Raw genomic sequence first — 21007 nt, 5'->3', positions numbered from 1 at the left:
ATTAAATGAGAATTCTTTACTTGGTTTGTGGTCTACAGAAGCACAAAACTTGATAGTTGAGAAACTGTGCAGATGAAATAAATGTGTATTGTTTAACAAAGTACAAGGTAGACACCCAAATGCCATCCTAGTCAGCTGAGCAAGTACAGCTAGTTTTTAGCCTCAATTTTTAGGTGCTCAGTGAAATCTGAGAGTAGTCCCTGCACCAGAGAATCAATTTTCCAGTATTATTTTGATAATTTGCCCTAAGTGCTTGAGCTGTTGCAGCAGGAGGTTTATGAGCTGCTTAATTTTCTTGCCTTAAATATAATGCTTTTTGTTTCTTTATACAGTTTAATTGAGAATATCTGACAGGCTCCCTCTGATTTGACTCTTTCAGGCAATCTTTTTCCAAAGAAAAATGTAATTTTAATTCTTTAAGTTTAAAATCTGTGTAGTCTATTTTTAACTTTCTGTAGATCGGTGTCTGAGAGTTCAGTGTAGTTTTGACTTGGTATGTACCAGTAGTATTCTAAATTGAATGGCTGTAGGTAGGGCAGTTGTGATTAAACTGTTCCCATTTGCTCTTTATTGTGCTGGCTTTTTATCTGGGAATAATTAGCTATTCAAGCAAGTAAAAATTTCTAATATTGGAAAGCTTATGTTTCAGAAATCATTCTTGATGACTTGTGTTTTGATAGGATTTTATAAATTTGTGGTCAGGAAAATACTCTAGGCTCATGCTTCCAGTTTTTTGAAAGTATTACAAATACTTGCTGAAGCTGCTTTTTATTACTAGCTCTTAATTATTTATTAAGGTGCTTGAAATATCGTTTGCCAGTTCTTGATGCAAATATCAAACTTACAATTAACTCAACCCTGTTTGAAGGCTCTAATATGTTTTGTGTTCGCTGAAATAATTTCCTGCCAACATGAATGACTTGTTTTCTGGCTTAATCTACACCACCCACTTGTCTGCCACAGCTTCTATTACAGTTAGTTTGAAAAAGTAACTCCTTTTAATATTGCTTTAATTTTCTGAGAAATATTTCCAGCTGTAATTATCTAGAAAGGCTTTAGCTCCCCTACAACTCTGTCATCTTTGCCCTGTGTCGTAAAGCTAGAGCTGTCACCATTGTCAAGGGAATGAAACTGCTACTGAAACAGCTTAAAACTACTCTTAGCGGTACATGTAGCTTTGTCAACTGCTAGGAATAGGGCTGCCCCACTGTTTTGGAAGACATTTAATGTTTTAGAGATGTATTGATATAATATTTAATCAAAATATCACTACCAGTAGGGTTTAGTACTGCTTGAGTAGAAAGGATTCAAGTGTATTTATTCATTAGCATGCTTACAGATGCTGATCTGGAACAACCTGTCCAGCTGAAATCTGATCCAATTAAAGGCAGCTAAACTTTGTGCTTATTTTTTGTTGTTTATACATCCACATGTATAAACATTTTTAAACTTTTTAAAATTTTGAAAACTTTTTATAAACTTTTTTTATATAAAAAAAGCTGATCTCTTTAAAACTAAACTTCTAAATAATAAGCAGTAACTGTAAGCAGTCATGTAAGCAGTCACGATTGTACAGGAATTGTATCAAAATGATTGTCTTCCTGGTAGCATCATGTATTTGTCAAAAGGTGAATATTTATTTTACTTAGAATCTTGCAAGAAATACATAGTTGTGACCCCCAGATGACAAAATTGTTGTTCTGAAAGAAGACAAAATGAAGTGTTTTCAGTGAAAATGCTTACTTGAGCTTTCTTTTGAAATATAACATGACTCAGGAATCAGGATAAAAGTCGAAAATTTTAAAAAACCCAAAATATTTGCAGCAAGTAATTGAAAAAGACAGATGAGAAGCTTTTAACAAGCATATATTCAACCATGGCAATTAGCAAAGCTATATATATTTAAAATAAAGCATGACCAAATCTGAGTCCTTTCTGCTCCAAATCCTCTGTTGGCAAAATTTGATGTGAAAAAGTGATTATCAGACATAAAAAGGGTGTGATTCTAAAAAAGGTTTTTGGAGGAAAAATATTTTGGGAGAACTGATTAAGAACCGAGATGGTCATTGTTATTAAACATAAATTAGACCAAAAATCTGTTTACTGTAGAAATAAGCAAGAGCTGTCAAAACATTTGGGTGTTGAACTTCAAGAAGTCTTTTCTGACATTCTAAATGTTAAGAGGGTCAGCAGGTCCTTCATGCAAATATGCATAAATGAGCGAGAGATCCAAAAAAAAGGACAAGGAAGCCATTTGTTAGTTTTTTGTTAGATATGTAATGCCAAACACATTATTTCAGAATTATTTACTCAGTGCTGTTTGACAGTTGGAATAAAAACCTGTGTTCATCTGTGATGGGTTTTTTGTTAAACTGGCTTTCCAACTATTATCCCTTATTTTATGGGTCTAAATTCCCCAGTAAAAGGCTTGCCTACCAGAATTTGACCAAGCTTTTCTCTCAGTACAATTCACTGACTGCATTCTCAGAATAGCAATATAATTATTTTCTGAGAAACTATTTTTCTAGCAGCCAAAAGCCTAACACCAACCTACTAATAGATCAGACATGTATTCTAAGGTGTAGGATCTAGAGCTGATTGAAAAAATACCCCTATGCTCTCATGAATACTGAGAAAAGGAGTAGCAGACCCTTCTCAGTCTGAATTGAGCAATCTTGTTCATTTTTTTGTGCAGAAGCACCAGTATGAGTTTTATATTCATACTGAGTAATCAGAAGTAGGTGAGTACAACATTTCCAAGGTGTGAAAGCATTGGGTCCCAATATTAGGACATCTTGCTATCAGTGAGGTAAAGATAAATAGGTATGATAAATACTGACATTGGTTGAGCCTGATGTTGTATTTATTGAAAGATAAAAGCAGCCAAGTTTGTCATGAACCTATCAAGCTGTAATATACTGCTGGCCTGAGTATTGCTGACTCACTGCAGAGAGAATTAATGTAATTCATTTTTATATGAATGATGAGGAGAAACTAGGAGGAATTTCAGTAGGTAATTAGATCTAAGAAGGGAGAGGAAGTTAAAGCAAACAAAAATAATTTCACGTAGACTATGGAATAGGAAAGTGTGTCCAATTTCTCCATACTTCCCATGGCCCATTTGATTGTGACCATAATGAATAACTAGAATAGCCCTGAGCTTATTTAACATTCCCAGAAGTTTGATTTTCAGGAGATGAAAATTACAATTGTTTCAGGGTGGTCTAAATAAAAGACATGATGTCAGAAGGGGTTCAACTTTCTGGCTTTTAAAATTGGGCCCATTTCTGTATTAGGAAAACCAGGAGATTGGCATCACAGTAGCACATGCATCCTTACAGAACAAAGGCAGATCAAAAGTCCTGCTACTAATGAGGTTATTTTAGTGCAGAGAAATTTTATGAAGACTTGGCTTCATCTGTAAGTCTGGTCTTATTTTCATGCACTCTAACTGCATTTTAACCAGCTTTTTTCCTTTCCTTTTCTCTCTCTCTTTGCATGCTTTATTTCTTTTGTTTGGACATTAGGAGCAAAAGCGTATAGATGGCACCACCCGTGAGGTGAAAAAGGTTAGAAAAGCCAGGAACAGACGCCAGGAGTGGAATATGATGGCATATGACAAAGAGCTTAGACCTGACAACAGGTTGTCTCAAAGTGTATACCATGGAGCATCATCCGAGGGATCACTGTCCCCAGATACTAGGTCTGTTTACAGCAAAGCTGTTTGTTATACCACAGTTGTATGTTCAGCAATTCTGAGTAGAATTAGGTGTTTTTGCAGGATGGGAATAGTTAGACAAAACGTCCAATGCATGTTTAAAACATTCTTTTCAAATTTATTTTTAAGCGTAAATGAAATAATAGATTCTGTAATGATTTTTTTCTTCCTCAGCTTCACATGAGCATTTTGTCGTCTTAATGTTATGTGCTGCAGAGAAAGAAGTGTTTGCTGCATGCTTTGTATTTCATCTTCAGTAGCTGTAGTTACAAAGCATTTAAGCCTCTACTAGATAATATCAGTAGCTTTTCCTTAGTGTCTAGTCTGTTGTTTGGTGCCCTGCTGGTAGCTTAATAAATATTTTTCTGTGATCTACTCAGTCAAGAATACTTTTGCCTGTAAGGAATACTTCGGGGGAGAAAAGTTCAGCTTCTTGATGTTGTATTAGTAAAAAACCAAGCTACAAAACCAGATGAGATGTTACTGCTTGAAATAACAAAAATGTCTACTTAGAGATAATGCAGCAGAATTCATCTTCATTGAGACTGAGATTCCCTTTGAGCTCAGTGGGAGCTACCTGATGTGCATTGAAGTCTTAGTTTTTGCACTAAGCTGGTCTCACCAGAGCATTTTGCCACTTACTTTGTTTCCTTTGTCTGTTGTGATTAAGTACTAGCAATAAGTGTAGAAATAAAGAGGGTCCACTGGAAAAAGTGTTTAAATTGTTGAATGGTTAGGTTGAGGAAGCAGCTACCACTGCAAGAGTGTAAAATGATACCTTTAGTCCACTGTACAGTGGAGATTAATTTAAATGAAAAAAAATCTGCTCAGAACGTTGCAATGTTGTGGTCTTTGTGCAAAGTAATGAACTTTTAATTGAAACATAGTATTTGATATTGCTATTGGTCTTTCAGTAATGTATTCAGACTCCCTCACTGTCTAGAAGCTGTTGTTTGTTTAGTTTTATTTTTCAGTTTCTAATGCAAAACTTTCTCCTATTAGTCTTAATGAAACACTGGAGACTGACAAAGCTTTACATAGGTTGATCTAGCAAAAGCTGTGGATTTTTTCATCAGGAGTTCTGTTTCACACTTTTTGAGTCTTTTTTTTTCAGATTTATCACCTTGCTTCCAGGATTCCTGAGTTTAAATTATCGTATTGAAGTGATTTGTTTTTATCTCCCAGCAATGTCAACATGTATTTGGTTGTTTGCAGATATGTGGTATTTGCAATCTGTGGTATTTTTCTAAGCAAAAATTGTAGGATGCATCTGTTTTGATGTTGTTTGTGTGATAGATACCTTGTACTTACATATGCCTTTTATATTTTATAAATTATGGAGGATTTCACATTTCAGTGAATCAAATATCTGAGATTGAATCCTGAAATATGTTTTACGTCCATGAAGCATTAATTCTGAGAATGTGAGGTGGAGAGAGGGCTTTCTATTTTTTTACCTTGTCTTAAGCACTAAAAAACCCATACATATAGAAATATGTACTGGTTTGAGAGACATTTTCATGCTGCCAGCCACTGCATGAGCAGGGTTCTGTAAGTCAGATCCCAAATAAGTGTACTTGGTTATGCTGTCTTTTTTTTTCTAGTCCTAAAATAAAAAAAAAATTGGTCGCATATCTTCTCGTTTGCTACTTTTAAGACTTAAGCATTAAATGTTGACATCCTGGTGTTTGGACTGTGGCAATTTACAATATATTTGTTGTTATACTTATTGTACTTTAGAGGGAGAAACATAAGCTGAATCCAAACAGAAACCAGCAAATTAATGTGAGAAAAGTAAGAACAAGAAAAGAAGAGTGGGAGAGAAGGAAAATGGGCATTGAGTTCATGAGTGACGCAAAGAAAATGGAACAGGCAGGAAGCATGAAAGAGGACAAAATGCCCAAAGGGTTTGTTATTTTGTTTTGCTCAAAGCCCTGGCTTTTTGTTGCTTACCTTGCTTCCAGTCTCACAGATAAGTGCATCAGTTCACTGTGTTCACTAAAAGCCAGGCTGCACCATTGTTCATTACTAAAACAAGTCTTCACAGTAATGGGATGAAAAGATCCTTTTGCTCCCTCTCTTGGGCTTATTTGACAGAACATCCTAGACTTTGTATCTTTATGAACTCTCTGCTCAACTAATACTTACATTTCCCAGTTTCTTTAAGCCTTTCCAACGAAATTAATTGTGCAAACAAAAAGCATTTTCTAACTTTCAAAATTGGTTTTCTCTGCATTGGTAAAATATGTTCTTCTACATAATTGCAAGTGCTTGTAGTGTTGCTTTTCTTTTTCTGCTGCCACTGTTAACTTGAGGCAGGCTGGTAAGTATTGCCATTTCAAACAATGGACTGTCAAAATCATTGGCAAAAACCATAAGCTTCATTATGGCTACTAAAATTCTTGTGCTTTCTCTGGACTTAAAAGGGAGTGATAACTGATAAATCGAGGAATCCTCTTGCAAGAGAAATAATGCTGATTGTGTTCCTTTTTGCTTGTTTTGTCAGTTATTTAGGTAATGCCCTGTTACACTCACATAATCTGTTCTTCTGCATCAATTTACTTTAATTGTAGGTCCCATGCATCCGATGTTACAGATTATTCTTATCCTGCTACTCTGAATCATTCCCTCCATCAGCAGATAGCAATGCCTTCCTATGGAGCAGGAGATGGTCCACAGTACATGGCAGCATCCCAAAGCCACGAGCATGAGTACAGACCGCCCTCCACCACGGTACGACACGCCACTTTAAACAGACCTCAGCAACCACCTCCACCTCCACCCCAGCCTTCAGATGGCCAGCACAGCTCAGTACCTGTGGTACCAGCAGAATATGGGTAAGTCTGATTTATTCTAGTGGATTCTTGGCAAAAACAGAGGAATGCGTGTTTTTTGTAACCATCATAACGTGCGATGCATCAAAGAAAAAGACCCCAAATACATTAGTTACCTCCTTGGGGAGGACAGAAGAAAATTGGTATCATTTCTATGTATGAACTGAATTTAAGTGAAGAAATAGTGAAAGCAGAAATAACCAGACTTGTATTAAATGAAGTGTGTATTGGTGAAGTCAGTATGATTGTAAAATATTAAGGGTGCCTAATACAATATTGAAGAAGGGATAATTTTCCTTTAAATTTGAAAGTAGTTTCAGGTTATTTTGGATAACATTTTAAACTTCAGGAAATGTGCAGAAAGAGCATTTTTGATTGTGATTCATCTACCAGTGTTTGCTGCACCCCTGAAATCCCTGAAAGGCCTTTTTAGAGAAGCTTGGACAGAATTTGATGGGGCCTCCTCAGACACAAATTCCATCCTGCCACAGGAGGAATGCCACTTTTTAATTCAAGACAGAGATTTATCAAATGCCTGATATTTTGCCTGAATGCATTCTGGAGGAAGGCTTGCTCCAGAGTTCTTGTTCTCCTGTAGCAAGAAAACATCTGTTTTCTAATAAGTCTGTGTCTCTGTCTGTTCTTTTGTGTAAATAGCTTAAGCTTTCAAGTTGTAACCCCAGGAAAGTTATAGTCATTCTTGCCTGTGTTGTTTTTTACTATGCAAGCCAAGGTTTGTCATCCTTGCTTGATGCATCCTGGGATAGCCTTTGCCTGATTCATGGCTATCGTGCTGCAGATGACTCAGTTAGGAGGGACTGCTCCAGACTGCCCTTTCTCTGTTGTTTCCAGTGTGTGAGACATCCCTGTGCTTAGCCCTCAGGTCCATGACCATTGTTGGGCTGTTGCAGTTGTCATACACTGGCATGTGTCACTCAATGTCATCAGTCTCTTTGCTTCAGCTCCTGTCTCCTGTATCTAGTTCTTTACCTACTTCATAACTCTTATAAAATCTCTTTTTTTTCTGATTAAGATTTCTTTCAATGGCATTTTAACAAAGAAATGAGCTCTTCCCTTTGCCTCCTATTTAAAGAATCAATCAAATGTATCAGTTTAATTAAATGGTATTTAAACGGATAAATTTGACAGAAGAAGCACATGAGATACCTTTGGGTAAATCTTTCCTTTCATACTTTCCATTTTTCTCCATGTCTGTGTCCTCTGTTACCTCTTGACCTTCTATGGAATTGAAGGGTGTAGTCTGCAGTTTTCTTGGTCACTTCTTCTTCAAGGACTTTGCACTTTGCAGTCCCACAGAGTAGATGTTTAATAAGAAGTGCAGCTTCATACTTAACTGGGCAGGAAAATTAAGATAAAGAAGCTTGCTTTGTAGAGTGCTGAAAGGACATTGCTTTTAACTTCAATATTTGTCTTAAATCTCAATATATTAGCAATATTTGGCAATTCTTACATGTATAATCACTTGCATATTTAAATTACCAGTTTAAAATGCTTTTGGTTTTTGTTTTACCTGAGGTTGGATGAGTGCAGTTTAAGCGGCAATAATTTTGTAAGTTCTAACTTTGAATGCATTAAATGTTTTTGTTCTGTTTTATATAGGATGCTCCCAGCTCAGATGGTGGATTATTACAATCCTACAGGTCCTCCCCCTCCTCCTCCCCCTCCTATGATTCCTTCAGCACAAACTGCATTTGTCAGTCCTCTTCAGCTTCCCGTGGCACCTTCCCATTCCGGACTGGTGACTGGCTCTACATATGCAGCTACTCATCCTCCTCCTGCTGGTGGGCTTGTTGTCACTGCTCCTCCTCCTCCCGGCCCACCTCCTCCCCCTCCAGGCCCTCCTGCTGCAGGTGCATCCCTGTCTTCCTCCCCCATGCACGCTCCTCCGGCGTCGGAGGCGAAGCAGGCACCAATGAGCGATGCACGGAGCGATCTGCTGGCTGCCATCAGGATGGGTAAGTGCACACTGGGTTTTAGGTATTCCTTCTTTTCAGTGGGAGCACAGTGTTTTCCACTGAAATGAGTTTATGGCTTCTTTTCCCAGCTGGGAAGATTTCATTAACCACAGGTACCACACACCTGTTCCGACATTTGTCAGCCATGAGGTTGGATCATTTTCTAGCACCTAAAGCTGCACAGCTTTGTCAAGCGTGTTCTAGTGTTTGTGTGGACATAATCTAATGAACGCAGCACTTGTGTTTATTATGTGAAGCGCCAGTACCTGTACATGGATTTTTGCTTCTGTTTAGAAGAACTGAATTGCCCAACACCAGGCTTCGGCCCACTGATTTTTTTAACCAGTGACTTACAGCTCTTCCTGACCTCACTTATAATAGAACTGTAGGTCTAACAGTATTTCCAAATACAGTTTTGAAAACTTTCCTCTTCAGATCAAAATGACCTGTACAGTCTTGAATATTTAGCTTCAACATATTGTTGACAGTTTTAGAAGTCCAGAAGCATTCAGTCTCTTAGAGTTGTTTCCAATCTGCTCTTTTTGTCTTTCCCTCTTCCTTGCTCAAGGAGGCTCTCTTCTCTCAATGCTTGCTTTCTTTTTTTCCTGAGTATTTTCTAAGACTATGACAAGCTCACCCACAAAAGTGTCAAATAGGAAATCTCTTGCCTGGAAAGCTTTATCTGAGCATGATTGTCTCTGCAGGAATTCAGCTGAAGAAGGTGCAGGAGCAGCGTGAGCAGGAGGCGAAGCGCGAGCCCGTTGGCAATGACGTGGCCACCATCCTGTCGCGGCGCAGCGCCGTGGAGTACAGTGACTCCGACGACGACTCCGAGTTTGATGAGAACGACTGGTCAGACTGAATGTGGCCCAAGCCTGCTGGCAACTGCATTAAATACTTGGCTTCAGTGATTGCTTTGTTAGCAAGATGTAAAGCAGGACGTTGACATGTATTAAGGCTAGTGAGGGAAGTGCTAAAATTGAATTGGTATTATTCAGAATGCTGTAGCTTAGCAACTCTGGTAATAATGATGTGATTATGCTTATGCAGATCAGAAACTTGTCTTACTTTCAGTATTTACTGCATACTACTTAAGTGCCACTAAATGTAGCAACTCTTGTGCTGCGTGCAAAATATGATGCAGTTGTTGCACTGTTACAGAACCAGCATTTTATTTTACTTTCCTGTTCTTGAAGGGATAAAATATATTTTTTTGACTTTACATCTTATTCTTTTAATTATGTAAGCAACTTAGATACTTGTGAATTGGTCTGGTTGTTAGTCTTTGAGGGCAGCTAACTGTATGGCTGAGTGAAGTGTTGAGTTCCATAAATATGACTTTTAGCTTTTTTATTAGGTACTAATTATGCCCACCTTAGTCTATTTTTAACCACATCTGGGCTTAAGTTTTTATGCATACAGAATTGATTTTATATTATCTTCCTTTTTATCTAAAAATGTAGCAGATGATGAAATGTATACTTTGAAGAATGACCCAACATGATCAAAAAAGAACATTTGGTGAGCAGACAGATATGTCTGTAACAGTACCAGCTCTAAGTTGCTGGCTGCTTGTTGGGAAGAGTGTTGGGAGGGTCTCTGCTGGGTAGCAGATGCATGTCTGTGTTATAAATGGAAATGAAAATACCTGTGGAGCTTTTCAGCCTTAATATAAGATCAATTGGATGCAGGATAGTCCTGATGGAAACCCTGTGGCTGTTGCAGTGCAGAAATGCTACTGTTATTGCTAAAGATTGGAAGAGTCTGGATCTAGCAATCAGATCTATTTCACAAGTATTAAACTTGGTCTTTATGCCTGTAGGTATAAATGTGTGTAAATAAGTTCTGTTGTTGTTGATTTGTACATGTGTAGTTGTGTAGCACATTGACTCAGAACTCTTACTTTGAATGTATTTCTTTCCCAGTCCATCCCATGGATAAAACAAGGGCAGTTAGGGCAGTTTTGATGGCTGTTGAGGTACTATGCCATATATACATATACACTCACTTTCTTGGTCCTTTCCTAGGCATAGTTGCTGCCATAAAGCCTGCTTTGACTGTCTGTGTTTTCCTTGTTTTTCTTTTTTGTCAGCCATATGGTATTAAAATGGTTTGTTTTGTTTGGGTTTTTTTTTGGTTGTTTGTTTTTTTTCTGGACCAAGAGTCAGGCTGCTGCTCTGCCTAATGAGGCTTTTAAATTTTATTCATAGCAGGGGAAGATTTCTTTCCTTACCAGATTACAGTTTTAATCTTTGTAACAGAAGTCTCTGTAATTCCAGGTCTAACATTTGGTAAACCTCCTTTGTCCTGTGAGGCACCCCCATCTGTTCTTAAAAGAAGTATGTAAAATAAAAAGAGAAATTGAAGGTGATTATCTAACCTGTGTTTACACCATTAACAGTTTTAGTCCTGAGAATGTAACAGTCTAACACGATGTTTGCATGCAAACTGTTGGCTACTGCATTGCTGTATAATCTGCATATGATATTGCCATCCATGGTGGCTGCCTTTATGGTAGAGGGATAACATGCTGCCTCAGGGCTGGTGTTAAAATTTATCACACCAAGTATGACACAGTATGACCAATCTCTGCATAGTGGTGAGCAACCACAGCTCTTGGTAACCAGGGGCAGCTGAAGGTACTTGCTGATCTCTGTCCCAGTTGGAGCTGGTTTTGTCCTTGCCTTAAAATGCAGAGCTGAAGTGTGCTTTATTTTGTGTCCTGGAGTCTGAGGTCTGTGTGTCTACCAGGGGAGGACAGACTTTAGGCTGTAGCCTGATGGTGGCTTTCATCACCGTGTGGGACATGGCTTGTTCTTACCATGGTGTGCTTGCACAGTGGCCTGCAAAATGATTCTTTGGAGAGGTAGCTTGAAGGTGCAACTGGGACCTCAGTGTTACATCACTGCATAGGTGGTGAGAGCACTCTTGACGTTCTTTTGATACATGCTGAAATGAAATGTCTCAGCAGAAAATTCTTTCCAATCTATTGAAATTTGATATGACAGAAGATATATTTTATGAGCACAGAATTTGGGTGTGTCTGAAATTTTGTAATTTTTGCTTATTTTAAATAATAAGCATTAAACAAGCAATCAGTTGTGACCAGTGAAGGTAGTGTAGATTTTTCAGTCATAGTAGCCAACCTGTTTTTCTGAACCTGCAATGTTGTCAATTTTCCTTTTGGTATTTTATGGATGAAATGTGAATTGAATTTAGTGATGTAAACACTATTCTAGGCTGTTTTTATCAGTTTTATCATACTTTGGGTTGTGCATAAGTAACAAATATGAATAAAATCTCACTTTTGAGCCTGTGTTTCTTTCCTTAGATTAGTAAGATTTTGCTGTTAATCTTTATTTTAACTTAGCGATAATAGAAGTGAAAACCTAAGACTTCCAAATGCTGTCTCTGGTCCCAGGGCATGATGTTCCTGGGATGAAGGATGGAGTCTACAAAACAGATTCCCTTGAGGTACTGCTGCTCCTGCTAACATCCATACTTGGTTCTTTTGCAGCCTTGATTCAAGCTCCAAGTTCCTGGCTGGTCTAAGCAGGTATGAATTTCCCTACAGGTAGCTTTAGGGATTTTTTTTCCAGTGAAATGTGTTAAATGCCAGCTTTGCTTCCAGAAGGAACAAGGCAGAAAATACAAGTTACATCAGCAAATCTTCTTGCCCACTTTTTTAGTAAGAAGTTGTCTTTGTAGGTTTGTGGCACCCAGCACAATACTTTAAAATATAAACCCAAGTAGGCCTTCTAGAAAAATACTTTAATCTTTTAATTGTAATCAGATTAAAGCCAGGAGAGGCTTTTCATCCTACTGGGAAGAACTTATATAAACCAATTGTGTAATTTAGTAGGTTAATTGTAAATTAAACAGGTTTGTTTATGCATCTTAGACACGGTTGTTTCTTGGGAAAATAAATTAATCTTTATTCTGTTCAACTGAAAACCCCAGTCCCTCTGGCTCTCAGTTCTTTCTTCTCTCAAATTTCCCACTTTTTGATTTTAACTTAATTCAAATAATTTAGACCAGAATTCTTAGACGCCAAATAGAAACTGAATATGCAAGCTTGAAATTTTTTGGTTCAAAGGTTCTCTTAGTAAAGCATTTATAACTGTACAACTTTTGTTGTAGCTTGGTTGGAGTTAGGACTGATGGTCACTCAGTATGCTGCTTCTACAGCTTTTGTGGTTGCTCTTTGAATTTTAAAGAACTTTCATGGAACTAAACTGAACTGGATTTTTGGGTATTTGAGATTTCTCTTTAGCAAGATGAATGGAGAAGAAAAACACCTTTATTGTAATAGGGGGTGCGTGGTGTTGAGAACAAGCTCCAAATTGAGCTCATTTGCAGTATGCAGATGGAGTTGGGAGGAAGGGAAATGTCTCCTTAGGAAATTGGTGCTTGATGTATTTTTCAGCTGTTCTCCTGTGCTGGACACTGTTTTAATAATGAAGTGTTCTTTTCCCCTTGAAACAACATACCTAAGGGTACAGCAAAGATGTGATTTCTAAAAATGCTTAAAATCTCACTGTGAACTGAACTGAGTGTAAACCTGATAATAATGAAGACTTCATTAGAATCCTATGGCTGGAAGCTGAAGTTGTACAAATTAAATTTTGAGCTGAGGTATTACTTCCTAGCCAAGAAAAATAAATATTAGAACAGCTTATCCAGAGACTGATTTTTACAGTGAATTTTCTTTAAGGTGATATTACACATTTTATCCTTCCAAAAAACTACACAGAAATTCAGCCTGCTATAGTCTGCTTTGGGAAAAAGTGCTTGCCCTGTGGGGGTGTGGATTTTTGCTTCTGAGTCTGAAGCATTCCTGCTAAGAGTGAGTCCATACATACATGAACTCAAGTACAAGGATTTTTAGCATATTGAGGCAGATCTGCATTCAGGTACTAAAACACTGAGGGTGATACATAGGGAATAAAAATAAATTATGATCCCTGCTAGAATCCCTCAGGTCCTGGTGTCTGCTCCAGAACAGTCATGAGAGATTTGAGCTTATCGCTGAACACCCTTCCTAGTTTCCTTGGATTTTAAAAGAAGTTAGGCTACTCCAGGAGGACTGTGGGTTCCCAATTGCCCATCTTTTGTTAAAAAGATGAAGAGGAAGAACAAGAACCCTGAGAAAAAGAAGTCCTTTAGGTATAAAGCAGGGAGATGGAATTTCAAATCTCACTTTCTCTACTAACAGGGAAACAATCTCTTTTCATGTGCTGTCAAGTCTGTGTAGGTTTCTCTGGAGCAATGTGTTCTCATCTGTGGGTGATATAGATGTGCACTCCTACAACAGGAAAGTACTTTCAGATTTGTGCTGGGCTGAGCTTTTGAGCTACATAAGAAGACAAGTTGTCCCTAAGAATCTTAGCTAAATATAGTAGTCTCTTGGAGATTATTCCTTCTGCTGCAGATAAATAGAGAACTTCTTATCTGATTAGCCAGAGTAGGGTGGAGTTCTGTGCTTTCCTCTTGTCAAGGGGTTATGTGCAGAATGATTTGGAGATCAGAGCTGAGGGCCGCTGTTCTGAGATGCCTCAGCAGCTTGTCTTAAGCTGTTACCTTTCTGAGTCACTTGGCATTTCAATCACTCTGTGCTGTGGCACCACGTGAAAACTGCTTTGTTCAGCAGTCACTTGTTGCCAGTCAGGTGTAGGGTAGAGGAGGGAAGAGGGGCCTAGGAATCTGCCTGAGTTACCCTAATGCCAGTTAATACTGGACAGCCTGTCCTCTGTGTCTGGGGCAGCAACTCTAAACAGAAGTCCTGCCAACTACAGTGAGGGGGGTTGCAGAACTCATCTCTTTCCTCTCCTCCTGGAAATCAGGTGCTCTCTTGGTATCTGCCAGTGCTGATAAATTTTTAGTCAAGTTTTCCCGAGTCATCCTGCTGTTAATGTTTGATTTCTCTACTTAGTTTAACTTTCTAGTCCCTTAGCAGTCACCTTCTCTACTTTCTGAACAGCCCATGCCCACCATGGCCTGTCACTTCACAAACTGGATGCAGTCACCAGCCATGGTGGCAGTGCCCTTGCTCTCCTGAACTCCACAGGCCAGCATGGGCTGTCACCTGCAGCCTGTCCCTCTGCCTCCTCTGCTTGTGAGTCTTGTCCTCCTGCTTTTCAGTAGATGGTTTGCACAGTACCAGCCAAGGATATTCCCTTTCCCTGTTTCACCAGGACCTGGGGTTTGGTTGGTTGGCCATGGTGTCTTTCCCTTGGGTGGATCCTTGTTCTGTGAGTGTGCTGGTACAAGTGGGTGTTAAAAGGGGTGCTGCTTCAGGGCACTTTTCCTCTTCACAGAGGAGGATGATGGTAGTAGCATTGTTTATCACAGAGTCACTTTATCACTAAGCTAAGCATTTCTAAAGTTGCTGCTTATCCCAACCATGTGAGGCCTCACCTTAGCCTCACTTGAGGCACTCATGCTTATTTATTTTCTCTGGTCTGGTTTTGAAGTGTTTTCAGGCACCTGTGATGCCTTAGATTTTAGCTTTTATATTTTTCATATTCTTTACTGCTTTAGTGTGTAGTTATGTGCTTCATATTAGGGGATGGTAAGCTCTCTTCACAGAGTAGGTAGACAAAACAATTCCATTCCTACCTTGAGACCAAGGACAACTGATCCAAATCTCAGGCTCAAAACCATAAACAATGTGGACTGAAGAAAGAAAAACAAGAAGGGTGGGACTTCATAACCTAAAGTTATAATTGGACAATTTGCTAATGGACCAGAACTTACAAAAGTGAGAGATCCCGTGACCAGTTGTCCATTTTGTGACTGTTTTGGGTTCATCTTGGCTGGGCTCTCCTACTGCCCATGCTGTATGCATTGAGGCCTTTTAATAAATACCTACTTTATGCTTAACTCCATCTAGCCTCAGTTCTAGGTCAGCCTTCACAAGGCATCACAGGCAGTGGTTTGTTTATCTCTTCTGTTTGTGTTTCATTCCAATTTAGTATGCTTCCTAAAGCTCTTAGGCTGCCTTCACACAGCTGGGTACACTGCTTGTGGTTGCCATTATGTTGTAATCATTATTTCTGTCTTTGAGGAAGAATGATGTTTGCTTCTTATGCTCAGAATGACAACCAAAGTAATGCTTTCAAGGATGGCTGTTAAAGTTTCCCCACAAATTTATTTCTACGTAATTTGTATTTATGGCACATTTTGCTGTAACAAAGGTTTAGAAGCTTTGCTTGCAGCAGATGGTAAAGTTTTTGTATTGCTGTAAAGAACTTTTGTATAGGTTCATCAGAATATTTAATCTGACTGTGTTGAGACTGTTAAGATGTATAGAGACTGTTAAGATCTATGATGTGTGCAGTGCTGTGCTGCAATGTGAGCTTGATTAGTTATAAATGTCTGCAGTTCCTTGGGGCATTGGGCATTAAAATACCTGGATCCTGCTGGCTCACTGCTCCTCCCAGTACCAGTCACTGATTTGGCATAAGCGATGCAAAGCACCACTGTGACATTTCACAAATGTTTACAGAAGGATAAGCAAGATTGCTGCCTTTTACTGATGCCTTGAGAGGCTGACATGGAACATAGGCTAGACAGTGTTAAAGGAATAAAGTAGCTATTTATTAAAAGGCCTTCAAAGGATGCCCCTTGGACAGTACAAGAGCCTGGCCGTGGCTGCAACCACAATGGACCCAAGATGGATGACCAGTCATGAATCTTCACACTTTTGTAAGTTTTGGTCCATTTACATATTTGGGTTAATTGTCCAATTACAGCTTCAGGTTATGAAGTCCCATCCTCCCAGATTGCTCTCCTCAATTCACTGTTGTTTATACTTTTTGGGCCTGAAGCTGCAATGGTGTCCTTGGTTCTTGAGCTGGAAAAGGATTGTTTTGTTTGACTAAACTGTGAGGAGAACTTGCTAACACTTTATATGAAGTTCAGAGTTATGTACTAATGCAGTACAGAATTTGGAGAGTATGAAAGCTAAAACTTAAGGCATCAGTACCCAACCAACTGCCATCAGCCAAGTGCTTTCCTTAAAGAGTATCCCATTTTTGATCATCTCCTGTACTCTCTTCAAAACCCCCAGTGACTATCATGACAACCAATGCTTTTAAAGTTTTTCAAGAGCCATCTTTATAAGTTGACATGGTCTGCTTAGAAAACTGAATTTAGGTCTACCACAGGCTTTTAAGTAAAGGATGCTCCATCCCTCTCCTGTGGTGCTCCTCCTGTCATATATTATTTGCTATGCTTCTAGAATTTATGTGAATAATTTTTATGGCTTGATAGATTTACTTCATACTTTACTGAAAGAGATAGTAAATCCTTACTTTAGGGATTTTCAAACCTAGTTAAAATACACCAAATGGTGAGGCAGCTGCCAACAGCTAGAATAATTTGAGAAGAGATGTGGGAGTTGTCTATAACATTGCTGCTTATTTACTGTTTTAGCCAAGTAAAAAAGCATCTAAGCATGGACACCTCACTTACATGGGAAGAATAACAGCACAGATCTGTGGCATTCTTCTGTCTCTTAAATGGGAGGTAGAAAAATAAAGATTTTTATGACAGAGGTGGGGAAGAAGAAAAAGGTCCGGAATTTTTTTCTATTCTAAACAATAGGAGAAAGTGCTTTGGTGAAATTGATGATACTTCTCTTTGTATTTGTTTTATCTCCATACAGAAGCCTCCAAATGGTGAGGCTACATTTTAACCTTTTCCCTGAAGATCACCTTCCCCATTTTATTCTCTTCACCTTATCAGCTGCAGTATGCAATGACCTTTCTCTTCGATTCAGCCATCTGCCTGCCTCAGCTTTTATTTCCTTCACTGATCAGATGAGACATGAGGGTACAAATGGCACTGGCAGTGCTGCTGGCCTCGGTACCTGATTAGGATGAATAGACTTAAGCTGACATTTTAAATAGTAAATAGGTCTTTTTTAAAATTCATGAATACAAAAATTGCTCAAGTAGTCTAGTGAACTGGTAATGTGTTCTGCTCAGAAAGCAAAACATACTATACTCAGGGTGGTAGGATATATAAAAAGAATGTGTGGATAAAGCACAACTCTAAAGTGCTGCTCTGTTTTAAGGCTTCCAGATGTGAGCTTTGCACAAGTGCTGCAATTACCAGCCTGCTGCAGGTATTGCTTCTTTCAGGGTTTGGACAGCAACCATTTATTCTCACCCAGCTGCTTGAATGCTAACAGGGGTATCAGTGCTATAGAAAGGGTGCAGAAAAATGTTGTTGCCTTAGGAAGCATGTATGGAATGAAATGGAGAGCTAGTGGGATGGAAAGAACAAAATTTTCCTCTGAGAACATCAGCGATCTTGGCAGGACAGAACTGAAGATACAGCAGGCACCATTAATTTCTTAGCATGGCATTAAAGAAAATAAAGTAGAGCTTGAAAGTTCCAGGTCTTGCAATCCACAGCATGGGGACTGTCTCATCTCATCAGTCTTAATGCCTGAAACTGCAGCCTAGACAGCCCTGATGCCAGCTGGCCAGTGAGATCATGTCCAGGTGACTCAGAGTGGGGCTCAAAGGGAGCCAGTCTACAGACCAGGGCACGGCAGGCGCTGGCCTTCAGTTCTGCTTCATGCAAGCTAAATGCCTGGGGCTGTAGAGAGAGCAGGTATTGTGCCTGCCTGCATCAGGCAGGAATCGAATTCACGTGCTGTTCCATGATGGGAATTACAGCATGGAGAGGTGGAGTGAGCAGATTTGCTTCCCAAGTGCTTCTGATCCAAGCTAAAGTACTGGTATGGACCCAGTGCCTGTGCTCCGTGTGTGATTGCCAAACAGCCCCGTTCTAGTGGCTGTTCACCCTTCCTTGCCACACTCCCTGGCTCCCGGTCGCTGCTGTTGCCATCCTTCAACATCATCTGTTGCTCAGCCTGGGAGAGGCAAACACCCCTGTCTTTGTGCTGAGTGTCTGGCAAAGTGTTGGCAGTAGCTGAGGAAGCCTTGCTAATGAGCGGGTGTTGCTGAAAGCAGCGTGGTGCAGCACCTCTCCCACGCAGCCTGAGCAGCAGCCGAAACAGCCGCCTTCTCTGGAGCTCATCCTGGCACACGAGCCAAGGAGGATTTACTAGATAGTACAAATCTGTTGGCTGGTAATTACACTTTAGTGTTTGATTTACATACAAAGCCAGGTAATGCAGAAAGCGTGAAAATGTTTCAAGCTGCTCATTCATCAGTTACAAATTCCCTGCCCAACGAGATGCTTTTTTACCCAAGGGAGGAGTCTGGCACTTGGCTCCTGCAATGCTGCAGTGGTGGCGGGGGAATTGCAGGAGGACACTTGCAGCTTTTGGATTGAACCTACTCAATAGCTGGGAAAACACTACGTTTGAGCTTCCTGCAATTCTTTGTGTCACTTTGACTAGGAAAGGCCATGCCAGGAGCAACCTTCCATTATGGACTGCACTAGGCTTCCCTCCTCATCTTGTACCACAAGGCTTAAAATCCAGTGACGGGAAAAGGTGCTGCTGCAAGATTTCTGTGCCCTGCAGACCCACCAGGTAAGAGGGACAGTCTTTCTGTAGCAAGAGACTGACCTCCAGTGGACAAACGGGGCAATCATAAGAGTTTGTTCCAATTAAAATCTAGCCGTATGAAGACAGAAAGAAGATGAAGAAGTTCGAGTTAGAGAGAGAGAGAGAGAGAGAGACGTTCCTCTCCCAGTTATTGAGTGGTAGTGTGGTAAAAGTGGAGGTACAGCAAAATCTCTGTGCATGTGCAACTGTGCTGAAAGCTGGAGACTCAGAGTCTCAGTCCTTGACAAACTTGGAACAAAGTGCTCTGAAATGTAAAACTGCCATGGAGCTAAAAGCACTGAAGTGACAAGGTCTGACAGCTGAGGACCTTACTGCACCTTGGCTGAGCTCCCACCTGTAAATGTCTTCACAAGTCTCCTGAGCCTGCCCTGGTTGTGAGGTGATGAAGAGGAGGCCTCCAAGGAACTTGGGAGAGGGATATGAATTGCTTTATGCTGGATGTTTTAAACTTTTCATTCCCAGAATCACAGGGGGGTTGAGGTGAGAAGGAATCTCTGGAGGTCACGTGCTCCAGCCTCCTGCTGAAGCAGGATGACCTAGAGCTGTTTGCCCAGGACCATGGCCAGATGGCTTTGGATTGTCTCCGAGGAGTGAGACTCCACAGCATCTCTGGGTAAGCTGTGCTAGTGCCCAGTCAGGGTCACAGTGAAAGAGGGATGTTCAGAGGGATCCTCTTGTGTGTCCTTTTGTGCCCATTGCTTTCAGCTGTGTGCTTGAGCCCACAGACGCTGCCCATCAATGCTCAGCTCCCCATCAGCTCAGCAACTGTGTTGCTGTAAATGCAATGCTCGAGTTAAAAATCATGAGTCTCTCTTTTTACAGGGAAAATGATATGTGATTAGAAGTGGATGTGCTGTTCAGCTTCTGAGTGACAAGGTAATAGAAATCACTAAAGAAAAAATTAGTTGCACAGCAAGTTTCATCATCAGACTTCCAATGGCTGGAGCTGAGCCTAATACAAAACTAGAAAACCTTGATTATTCTCCAGCTTTGCTGGGTGATGTGCTTTGAATTTCACCACCCAGCAAGGTTTTCTAAAGCCTTATCTGCAGCCTAATGAGAAATAATCTGGGGGTCTTGCTAATTTGTTTTTCAAGGAAGTGAGAGTTTTGTGGCTGCCTTTTAGAAAAGGACTGGAGGGTCAGAACGGGGTTTTGGCAGACTTAAGTTTCCCCACATTCTGTTGTGTGCAAGCACAGGTTTGGATGGGGAGGTGATTTGAAACCCATCCCCTAGCAGGAAGGGAAGTATGTTCAGCAACAAGAGCTACTGCTGTTTCCTTAGACTCCAGTGCTGCTGCTTTGTGTGGTGGAAGCCACTCTTCGTAGAAAGCCTTTCCAGTGCTCTTTCATAGGATCACAGGGTAGGTCAGGCAGGACGATGCCTCAGGAGCTCTCCTGTGCAGCATCCTGCCTGCAACAGGGTCAAACCAAGCTGCTCCATGTTTGATGTGGCCCCCAATGCCTACAATAACATTTTTTTTCCTCCCAGTGTATGCCAAGGACATTCATGGTGGGGTTAAGCTTTCTGCTGCCAAATGATTGAGATCACAGTCTCAATTGCTCTGAGGAGGAGAAAAGAAATGCTTCCTGGTCACTAAGGGACAAGCACATAGGAAACACCTTGCTGTGGTACTGGGAGAGCTTTTGGCTTGTGTTCCCTGCTCCCAGTGTGTGTTAGGGGAGAAGCTGGCTGGGGTGCTGGGTGGGAGACCTTACCATGTGGATGCTGCTGCTTTACTTTCCCTCTTCTGGAAGTTCTCCAAATATCTGAAGGATTTGAGTAGTTGGTAGGTGGAAGACATTGCTATCTTCCCCTGTCCTCCTCAGGTGAATAGAAAAGGGGTAATTATTCCCTCAGGACAATGATGGTGAGCGATGCTTTTTGCAGCACTGCTGTGTACACCACTCCTCTCACAAGAAATTCATCC

The 21007-nt window shown here is 40.2% G+C and overlaps 1 protein-coding gene across 2 annotated transcripts in view; it reads left to right on the top strand.

Moving 5' to 3' along the window:
- WASF3 (WASP family member 3) overlaps positions 1–12247 on the top strand; it is a 66171-nt gene extending 53924 nt beyond the window's left edge. The window contains exons 7-10 of one of the 2 annotated variants that reach the window (XM_030946037.1): positions 5459–5625; positions 6292–6555; positions 8173–8528; positions 9233–12247. In XM_030946037.1, coding sequence (XP_030801897.1) covers positions 5459–5625; positions 6292–6555; positions 8173–8528; positions 9233–9390 — 945 coding nt within the window. In that variant the 3' untranslated portion in view covers positions 9391–12247. Of the gene's footprint in view, positions 1–3527; positions 3704–5458; positions 5626–6291; positions 6556–8172; positions 8529–9232 lie in introns of both variants that reach the window. The other variant, XM_030946029.1, reaches the window with a different exon arrangement.
- Positions 12248–21007: the final 8760 nt, after the last annotated feature.

The sequence above is a fragment of the Camarhynchus parvulus genome, chromosome 1 (genome assembly GCF_901933205.1).
Source record: "Camarhynchus parvulus chromosome 1, STF_HiC, whole genome shotgun sequence".
NCBI lineage: Eukaryota > Metazoa > Chordata > Aves > Passeriformes > Thraupidae > Camarhynchus > Camarhynchus parvulus.
The sequence above is the reverse complement of the archived record's forward strand: the minus strand, read 5'-3'. Positions and strand labels throughout refer to the sequence as shown.